The sequence below is a fragment of the Bufo gargarizans genome, chromosome 4, assembly GCF_014858855.1.
Source record: "Bufo gargarizans isolate SCDJY-AF-19 chromosome 4, ASM1485885v1, whole genome shotgun sequence".
Lineage (NCBI taxonomy): Eukaryota > Metazoa > Chordata > Amphibia > Anura > Bufonidae > Bufo > Bufo gargarizans.
Genome location: NC_058083.1, coordinates 275156767 through 275167939, shown reverse-complemented (window position 1 = coordinate 275167939; position 11173 = coordinate 275156767). Strand labels below are relative to the sequence as shown.

The 11173-nt window shown below is 44.5% G+C and overlaps 1 protein-coding gene across 1 annotated transcript in view; it reads left to right on the top strand.

Moving 5' to 3' along the window:
• Window positions 1–856: 856 nt before the first annotated feature.
• RNGTT (RNA guanylyltransferase and 5'-phosphatase) overlaps window positions 857–11173 on the top strand; it is a 392929-nt gene continuing 382612 nt past the window's right edge. The window contains exons 1-3 of the mRNA XM_044290779.1: window positions 857–1109; window positions 7972–8081; window positions 9823–9926. Coding sequence (XP_044146714.1) covers window positions 1046–1109; window positions 7972–8081; window positions 9823–9926 — 278 coding nt within the window. The 5' untranslated portion in view covers window positions 857–1045. The remainder of the gene's footprint in view (window positions 1110–7971; window positions 8082–9822; window positions 9927–11173) is intronic.

Below are 11173 nucleotides of genomic sequence, written 5' to 3'. Positions count from 1 at the left end.
ATAACATGGACTTCTATTCATATCTACCCCCCTCTTCATCAGAGAGCATAATTGCTCTCTGTTACATGTGGGTGTCTTTGTTTTTCCAGGAAAGGAGTGTTACGAGAGCTGTCCATGGCTGCCGCTGCTCTGCTGTCATGGACACTGCACTACTCACCCTGCTTCTGCCTAGTACTCCAGTCTCTGTCCCCTTAGAATGTGCACACGCTCGCCTCTGGTCTCTTAAAGGGCCAGTGTGTGCACTTTCAAATCCTTCCCCAGCCAACAGTCCAGTTTCCTTGGTTATTTAAGGTGGCCTCTTCATGCAGAGGGTACCTGAGCTTTAAGGTCCCTGGTGACCAGCAAAGCTGTGCTCCTCCTGCATTATGCCTGAGTTTATTCTGCTTGTGCTCTAGCCCTGTACCTGCCGTGCCTGCGTGCTCCTACACTTCCAGTTCTCATTGTGTTTTACTTAAGATATTTTAAGGTCCAAATTGGACCAAATAAGGAAGTTGAGGTCTAATATCCAGGTAGAAACCATACTGATAGTTTAGTAAATGTAATAATGCACATTTAAGCAAAATTCCCCAGGTCAAAAAAAGGGAGAGGGGACACTTTACCCCCTTACTACATTTCCCTGCTGTAGTCAGTCCTTATATATTTCAGTCATTGCAGGAGAGGTAAATTCATAGCCTAGGACACGTTTTCCCACCACAGCTACTGCTTTCACATCTGCCGCCAAATGGCTACTGGCATTTCCAGGTATTCAAACGTCAGCCTTCCCTCATGCAGTTCTCCTGTTGCCCGCCAGATGTCACCCCCCCAGCGGAAGTCTCCCTATCCCGGAAGAATGTTTGGTAGCGCTGTGCATTGTGGGCCGAGTGCACCACTTTGAATGGGGTTTGTGAGACGCGGGATCCCGGTGGGAGCCCTGTTCCGTTACGTAAGGAGGTGACGTCACCTTGTGGGACCGCCGCTGTCACGTGACGGCAGAGCCACCAGGAACAATAATATCAGTGTAATCTCCTGCTATCTCCATCAGCATCCTGCCCCGAGTTCTAGCCTCATGGCTCATAACAAGATACCACCCAGGTGGCTGAACTGCCCTCGCAGGGGACAGCCGCTGGCAGGTAATGGGAGCAGCACGGTTATCTGTAGTGACACTGCTGTGGAGATACCTTGTAGTGATCTCACCTCTAGCCAGCCGTCTACATGGCGGCACGGGCAGTCATGTATTATGCTTTATGTCATGCGTGCAAGGGACTTGTTGACACGCAGCAGAGGTAGTGCTCCTGCTCAGATGCCTGTGATCTTATTTAAAAGGATTTTCCTGTTTTACTGAAGCTTTATGGATTTCTAAGGTACTCCGTTCTGTTCCATTATCAAGATCTCTGCTTGCTGTCACTGAACATTCTTGTTTACATCCAGATAAGGGTCCATTCACACGTCCGCAATGCGGAACGGAATTGCGGACCCATTCATTTCTATGGGGCTGCCCGGATACGGAATTGCGGATCTGCACTTCCGGGTCCGCAATTCTGTTCCCCCCAAAAATAGAACATGTCCTATTCTTGTCCGCAATTGTGGACAAGAATAGGCATATTCTATTAGTGCCGGCAATGTGCGGTCCGCAAAATGCGTAACGCACATTGCTGCTGTCCGTGTTTTGCGGATCTGTATAACACACGGATGTGTGAATGGACCCTAACCCATCTCAAACAAGTCCCGTTCACAGCTTGGTACATTGAATAAAGGTACCTTTAGGGTACTTTCACACTTGTGGCAGAGGATTACGGTAGGCAATCCGGACGCAAACTGATGGCATTTGTCAGCCGGATCTTGATGCGGATCCGTCTGACAAATGCATTGAAATACCGGATCCGTCTCTCTCAGGGGTCATCCGGAAAAACGGATCCGGTATCAATTTTTTGTTGTTGCATTTTTAAAGGTCTGCGCATGCTGCGGTATTTTCTCAGTCCAAAAAATGTAAGAGGGACTGAACTCCATTCTGAATGCATGGGGATAAAACTGATCAGTTTTTCCCGGTATTGAGCCGTTCCATTTTGTGTGCGGAATCGTTCACTTCAATGGGGCAGCAAAAAAACGAAATTACTCTGCATGCATTCAATTTCTGTATGTCCCCATTTCCTATTATTGTCCGCATTACGGCAAGGATAGGACTGTTCTGTCAGGGGCCAGCTGCCGTTCCGCAAAATCCGGAATGCACACGGCCGGTATCCGTGTTTGAGCCCTAAAAACGATGAACGATAGAGCCACTCCCGGTAGATTTCTCGTTGGTTCGATCGTCTGGGCACAGAAATCATGGTCGGACATTAACGATTTCATACGTGTAAAGAGGAATCGTTCACTGCACGCACGATTACACTGTGGGTGTGTGAATTAATCGCTTTGTGTAAATGTAACGGTCTGCTTTACCAACGATGGAATATGCCATTGAAATTGCGATTTTGTGAACGGTAATTGGAGCGTCTATAGGGTCATTGAAACGTTCTCTACACCAAGAAACCACTCATTCGTTGCTCAATTGTACCAATCATCACCTCGTGTAAAGGTACCTTATAGAGCAGCTGTCACCTCTCCTGACATGCCTGTTTAATAGCTCCATGCATTCCCCCTGTGATAACAATTCTGGAGCCTCTCTTCTGATGGCTCTATGTTGTGCCGTTCCTTTATTATTACTACTAGAAGTTATGACTGAATTGCTGGCAGTCTGCAGTAAGGGTACAGAGGGGTGGTAACAAGTTAGGGGTATGTACCTACACAGTCTGAAAATGGCAGCACTGATTGGATAGAGTGAGTCTGTGCAGGTACACCCCCCCCCCCCCCCCCCCAACTGGTTACCGCCCCCTCTGTACCCTTACTGCAGACTGCTAGCAGTTCATTCATAACTTCTAGTAGAAATAATAAAGGAACGGCACAACAGAGTCATAATAGAGGCCCCATAATTGTTATTACATGGGGAATTAATGTAGCTATCAAACAGGCATGTCAGGAGTGGTGACAGGTCCTCTAAAACACACATCTCTCACAAGGCCTGATCATTTGCTACAATGTATCAGTGTAGATAAAATGTATTATATTAGCCAGGCCAGGCAGTTTAGCTCACAGGTGTTTGCCTAAACCTATACATTGTGGCAAAGTCTCAGCTGTGAATAGGACTTGTTTGAGATGGGTTATCTGTGGATGTAAACAAGAATGTTCAGTGACAGCAAGCACAGATCTTTATAATGGTGAGGAATGGAGTACATTAGAAATCTGTAAAGCTTCAGAAGGAAATGATTAAAGGGGTATTCTCATCTTAATGATCACTGTTAATGATGTGACAGTGATACTTTTTCTGAATACATGTTATTACCCAATTCCCACCCTTTTTTTGAAAATAAGTCCCCTCTTACCTGATGTTGTCTTTGGTCTCCCCTGGTTACGCCCACCTCTCCTGTCGAATGCTGCCGGGCCGCGCTTGCGCAGAAGACTGAAGATTCTCTCCCGGCCGGGCCGCGCAATGTCCTGAATGCGCTCGCCACCGCGCATGCGCCATGATGACTTCTTCCTGGCCAGTATAGTACAGAGCCGCGTACTATACAGGCCAGGAATAAGTCACCATGGGGCGTGTGCGTTCAGGACATTGCCCGGCCGGGAGAAGAATCCAGGAAGTGAACGTCGCGCTCTAGGAAGGTAAGTATGAAAAGATGAGACTACCCCCTTTAAGATTTATGTACAGTAAGTGGCATTTATCATGTAGAGAAAGTTACTACAAGGCACTTACTAATGTATTGTGAATGTCCATATTGTTTCCTTTGCTGGCTGGATTGATTATTTTTTTTCCATCACATTATACACTGCTCGTTTCCATGGTTACATCCACCGCCGCATTGCAGATACATAGTGGCTGGGACAGGAGCTGCTGCACATGGGTGTCTGTCTGCGCACCTACAGTCCCGGCCACCAGAGAGGTCGGAGCTTTTTTCCTATACTGTGTAAGCATGACCACCATTGCTGGATTACAGGGTGGTCATAACTCCTGGATACAAGCAGTGTGTAATGTGATGGAAAAATAAATCAAGGCAATAAAGGAAGTAATATGGACCATCACTATACATTACTATGAGCCTTGTATAAGTTGTCTACATAATAAATGCCATTTGCTGAAGTAAGACAACCTCTTTAAATAAGCCACTTGTGGTCCCTCTATACCAGTGATGGCGAACCTATGGCACAGGTGCCAGAGGTGGCACTCGGAGCCCTCTGTGGGCACCCTAGGCCTAGGTCAGTTGCAGATTGCATGACCTAGGCCGTAGTGCCACTGTTTCTGTGTTGCGGACCACCGGCCTCTAAACACGGGCACTCCACATCACGGTGCGGACCCACTGAAGTCACAGGCATGGCGGTACTACGCTCGTGTGAATGGGGCCTTACATTGATTGAGTTTTTACCTTACCTAAAAATCAGAAAACCTCTTAAAACTGTAAAAAAGGTGATGTTTTCATACCTCGCTGCTCATTTGTACCTGCTGCTCCAGGAGGAGAGGAGAGTGTCTCCTGTCGCTATACGTTGTGTGCGGTCATTCTCGCTTGTGGTAAGGCAAGTACATATGACATTTGTATTAGGTCTCATGCACACCACCGTATATTTTTTATTTTTGTGGTCTGCAAAAAATTTGGATGACGTCCGCGTGCATTCTGTATTTTGTGGAACGGAACAGCTGGCTCTTAGGGCTAATGCACAGGAACGTATTTTCTTTCCGTGTCCGTTCAGTTTTTTTACGGACCATACGCGGAGCCATTCATTTCAATGGGTCAGCCAAAAAAACTGAAGTTACTCCGTGTGCATTCCGTTTCCGTATGTCCTTATTTCCGTTCTGCAAAAAAATAGAAGATGTCCTATTATTGTCCGCATTACGTACAAGTATAGTACTGTTCTATTAGGGGTCAGATGTTCCGTTCCGCAAAATCCGGAATGCACACGGATGTCATCCGTATTTTTAGCGGATCCGTATTCTGCGGACCTCAAAATACATACGGTTGTGTGCATGAGCCCTTAATAGAACAGCCATATAATAGGACATGATCTATTCTTTTGGCGGAACGGACATACGAAAACCAAATGCACAGGGAGTAACTTCAGTTTTTTTTGCAGGCCCATTGAAATGAATGATTCCGCATACTGTCCGCAAAAAAAACGGAACGGACATGGAAAGAAAATACATTTGTGTGCATGAGCTCTTAGTACCATGTCTTGATTCCTGATGACTGAGTCCCAGTTACGTGAATTCTGTTCTTCTGTCCTGTCATAGGATCAGACAAACGATGTTACGGTTCTGTCACGCAGCCCCATTGACCCTATTTTCCTATAAGTGGGTCCTTTGGGCTCCTTCATAGTCTACGTCCTTTCCCCAGAATAAACAATGCTGCATGCTGTGCTATTTTGTCCATCAAATGTGATGGAGTCTTTGTTGCAACCAATCACATCACAGCCTTCATTTCTTATACTGCATTTGAAATATGAAAGCTGCACTGTGATTGGTTTCTATAGGCAGGTTTTCTTTCAGACGGTTTCATAACTCTGCCCCCTCTGTGTGTTCACTGCAGACTTTGCCACATTTATTTTTGTGTTTTTGTGTAACGTGAAAATATTTTGTTTTAACTTACACCCTAAGTGGAAAAAAGAAGCAGCATACCCTATCTTGGAATGAAATCTGAAAAAATAAAATAAAAAAATGCGCCGAAAAATCCATTGTGTGAACATCCCCTAATAAGCCCTCCAGCCGTGTCAGTTGGACAGGATTTAAAAAAGGTTTACATTCACTGACTGCAAGCAGAAAATCTCTTTGAAATGCATGTACTTGCATGTGTATTGCATAACAAATTGTGTAGTACACTTGGTTTGCCACCGTATCTAATGATACCATAGTACTACCTCCTCATGATCCTATCCCCTCCCCTGAAGTGAACGGACCGGCAGGATGAGCACGTGCACTGCCTCTTTATTCATCTCTATGGGATCTGCCTGAAATGGCCAAGAGCTGTAGTCGGCTATCTCCGGCAGGCCTGTACGTGCTCAACTAGCTGCCCCACTTATTTGAGGTGGATCCGTGTGGTATGGGCCTGTATTTTCATGATCTTGGGGGTCCCTGTGGTAGGACCCCCACCGATCTAAAAGTTATTCCCTAATGCCTTATTCACAAGTCAGTGATTTCCATCAGTGATTGTGAGTCCTACACCAGGATTGGACCCTCCACAGACATAAGGGAAAGATCTGCACCTGTTCTGTGTTTGGAGCTACACCAAAATAACTGACCGAACACTGATGTGTAAATAAGGCATTATCTTGTGAATAGGGAGTAACTTCACATTACTGGAATAACCGTTTAAAGGGGTTCTCCAGGAATTAAAAAAATACAAATACTTTTTATATTATTTTATAATAAATATATTCACAAATACCTTTCATTACTTAGAATGGCTTGTTTTGTCTAGGGAGCAATCATTAGGAGATATAAAATGGCTGCCGTCCTATTTGTGTACACAAAACCTGTCCTAATCACACGGGATGACAAGATACTTCACCACAATGAGCCATAGTGCTGCCTCATCCTTCTCTCTGCTTGTCAGGAATCATGGTCCTGAATACAGGTGAATCTCTGTGGGAATGGAGATGAGGAGGAGACATGAGAGGAGGGTGGGGATGTGACTAATGAGCAGCAGCAGCACTTGTATGCAGCCTCCATTACCACAGTCTGTCCTGTCTGTCCTCTCTATACTTTGTCTCTAAACTTTATGAACTAAATTCCCCAGAGATTCAGTTAAAGTTCTTATCTGTATTCAGGATGCTAATCCCTGACAGGCAGAGAGGAGGATGAGGCAGCTCTTTAGCTCAGTGTTGTAAAGCAACTTGTCCTCATGTCTGATCAGGACAGGTTTTGTGTGTACTAGTGGGACAGCGGCCATTTTGTTTCCCCTGATGATTGCTCCCCAGACAAAATGAGCCATTATAACTAACGAAAGGTATTTGAGAATATATTTATTGTAAAGTAACATTTTAAAGGGCTTCTGTCATCAGAAATTAGTCCTATAACCTAAACATATGGCGATGTCCCTAGTAATGCACTGAATCCTAAAGTGACTTTATCAAATGCTCCTGTGGCTCTATAATCATAAAAAAGAGGTTTATATCACCTGTCACTCACTTCAAAATGTGTCCAAGGGGACGTCTCATAGTGAAAGGTGCCCGGCTGCAGCCATCTCGTTTAGGTGCCCAGCGCTGCCTTCTGAAGTGAAATCGCCTCCCTCCCTTTCATTAGATCCGCCTACCTCAGTTCATCTACCTCTCTAACATCCGCTCGCTTCAGCCAGATCCCTATACCTAGTGCGCACGCGCAGGATCTGGCTGGAGCGAGCGGACGTTAGAGAGGCGGCGATGAAATGAGGTAGGCAGATATAATGAAAGGGAGGGCGGCGCTGGGCACCTTTCACCATGAGACGTCCCCTTGGACACATTTGTGACGTGAGTGACAGGTGATCTAAACCTCTTTTATGATTATAGAGCCACAGGAGCATTTGATAAAGTCACTTTAGGATTCAGTGTATTACTAGGGACATCGCCATATGTTTAGGTTACATTTCTGATGACAGAATCCCTTCAAGTATTTTCATCTTCTTAATTCCTGGAGAACCCTTTTAAGATGCACATAATGCATATGCAGTTTTATCATGCTAGTCAGTCTGTGCTTTCTATTAGTAATGACATCATGGACAATAGTGTCATGGAGGCAGATGAGACATTTTTCATGACATTTGAGTGATCCATCCAAGTAAGAAGACGTCTTTCTGTAAGCGATGAGCTATGTGTGTTAAGAATTGCAGTCCTGGCCATGTTTAACATCTGGTGACATAGTGGACTTGCCAAATGACACAAGTTTAGTTTTGTAAACATTTGGAGTGACCTGATGATGTTTTAATGTTCTCTTTTCAGGGAAATTTCTTCCTTTAAAGACTATGCTTGGACCCAAATATGATGAACAGGTTCCTGAGGAGAATCGTTTTCACCCGAGCATGCTGTCTAACTACCTGAAGAGTCTTAAGGTTTGAGAATTTCACTCAGCTAGACATCCCCAATACTTATGTAATAATCTCTGCAGCAATAAATAATAGATGAAATATACAGTAATGTTAGTGCCTTCTTCCAATCCGAGCATTATTTAAAGTATTTCCCCTCCAAACACATTGGTAAAGAGTTTTCATCTTGGAAACCAGTCATCCGCTATATTACACAATAAAAGAGTCATTCCTTGGAGGCTGAGCATCTCCTGCAATGCGGTCTTCACTGCATATTTAATACTATCCTAAAGTGCTAGCAAGGTAAAGCTCTTCCACCAAAGTTGCAACTTACAGTTGTCCTTCAAGGCAATCTTAATATGGTTAATTTTACTCTCTTTATCTCTCTTTATAATGTTTGCACACTTTTTGCAAGGGTTTGTTACTTGACTTAACTGGTCATTTAACTTTTCTCTCAACTTTGCATAAAGTGTTTATTCACATCAATACTGCTCAGTGCTTCTCTATAATGTCCTAAATGGTGGTTCTGAGTGAATCTATGTGTATTCTATGGGCAGAAATACTGTTCAGTCTCCACCCACATGATGGGCAGACATACTCTTCAGTCTCCACCCACCCGACGGGCAGGCATACTCTTCAGTCTCCACCCACCCGACGGGCAGGCATACTCTTCAGTCTCCACCCACCCGACAGGCAGGCATACTCTTCAGTCTCCACCCACCCGACGGGCAGGCATACTCTTCAGTCTCCACCCACCCGACGGGCAGGCATGATATTCAGTAGGCAGCTTATTCTGAAAAGTTATTTTTAAAGTGTAGGTGTGTTTTAAGACCCCTGTAGTCTGACAAGAACCCTACAATCTGATAATTGGCTAAGTGAGCAATCGTAATAGGGATTGTTCCTGATCATTTCCTGTGTAAACTTGATAGCAATAGCTCAATTATCAGCTGATCTCTATTTATTTATTTTCCATTTTGGGATGATGAAGGTGCTCCATGGGATGTCCAAAGCTTGGGATGTTTTTTTTTAAATAACCCAACCACAACCCTTAGGCGGAATGCACACGGCCGTGTTCCGCGGCCGAGAGCGGTCAGTGGTATGCCGGGCTGGATTGGTTGCTATGACACCGTGCACTTCATGCCGCCGCTGCTGTACAGTATAGATCATACGTGTGCATTCGGCCTTACTTGTATCTCGGACCTACTTGGAGAACTCCTTGGTGTTCATGGTGCTTGCTCAGTAGTGTTGTAGACCCAGGGCCTCCCATCATGTGATACATAGATCATGCAACACTTTGTACACAGGGGGACTTCAACTAAAGATGAGACTTCAGAAGTGAATTAGTTGGACCAGACTTATTTAGGGGTTTTATAGCAAAGGGCATGAATATATATTCATTGTCGACCCAATTTGTGACTGTTGTTGCCAGTCATTTCACACAGCAGTGACCTCAGTGATGGAGAAATATCATCACTAGAGCTGGGTCAACAGAGACCGGCAGGAGGCCCAGGAAGTGCTGGTATAAGAAAAACAGGGGATTGGAAAGGTATTGCCCCTTATGTTATTGTACAGTGTTATAAGCAAGGTATAAAAAAATCCTGAGGCTGGACAACTTTGCATTATTTTTCATGCTAGGAATCCAAGATATTGTTTGTCAAGTTGTAGTTTACAGAAAGACTGGTGCAGAATCCTGGAACCAACAGATGGAGGATAAGAACATTTTCCTAAAAACTAATGTTTTGTATTTAAAATTTTATTTTTTTTGCAGGTAAAAATGGGTCTCTTAGTAGATTTGACTAACACTACAAGATTCTATGATCGGAATGATATTGAAAAGGAAGGAATAAAGTACATAAAGCTTCAGTGCAAGGGGTAAGTTATTAGTTGACTGTTTAGTTATTTAAAGGGGTTGTCTCATCACAGACAATGCTGGCATATTGCTAGTAGATGCCCCCATTGTCTTATAGGTGTGGGTACCACCACTGGGACCCGCGCCTATATTGGGAACGGAGCCCTGCAAAGTGGTGGCTGGAGGACTCCGGTCTCCCTATAGAAGTGAATGGGAGCGCACTGCGCATCACCGGCCACCGCTTCCATTCACTTCTATGGGCCTGATGGGAATAGCCGAGGCCTCATAGAAAATGAATGGAGGGTGGCTGCACATTCAACTTTCGAGGCTCTATTCCCGCACCTATAAGACAATGTTCCCTCACCCATTGTCTGTGATGAGACTACCCCTTTAAGGTCCTGTTCACACGTTCTCTCTAGATTTATGTACAGGATCTAGTGTAATTCTACTGCCAGTGTACATGAATGTGTGTTTTTTTTTTCCCTTTTCCTAATTACTCATTCACATCCTATGAAAAATTCTGCACCATGTTCGTTCCTGATGCCGCTTTCACACATTTCACGTAGAATCTAAGTATTTGCAGTTTCAGATCCATAGCAGAAACCCTGAGCTTCTTGCACAAATTTCACTGAAATCCACAGCTAATATATTTCAGGGGTTAGAGTGAGGTCAGCAACCTGTATTGAATAAGTAATCCTTAGGCCTCTTGCACATGACCGTATGCCCTCCGAGATATACGATCCCAGAGCGGCATTGATTGTGCGCACAGGAGCGCACAGCATCATAGATTACAATGATCATATGAGTGCGGGACAATAGTCCCACAGCCTGACGTGCGCAACATCATTGGAATCTATGATAATGTGCGCTCCAGTGCGCATGATTAGTGCCGCTACAGGACATATGGCCCGCTCTCGGACCGTATATCTTGGAGGGCATACGGTCGTGTGCAAGAGGCCTAAACCTGCTGAAGATCATGCAGAGTCCTGTTCACTGTGATGACACATGGGCGTACATTTAAATCTTTATGTATAAGGCTATATATTAAAGTGTTGTCTGTATAATTCATGAAGGAACCGGATCTGGGACTTCTAGAGTGAAAGGTGCTCCTTGTAGCCACTCTGCAATTTCTTATAGATGAAGGAACTGAATGTAATAACGTACATCTAAAACTCAGAAAATCAGCATTCCTTATGTGATATTTTAAGCAGACATACGGTTTTTGATAGGATATTTGCTGCTCCTATAGTAAGTGCACACTTGACTTCCC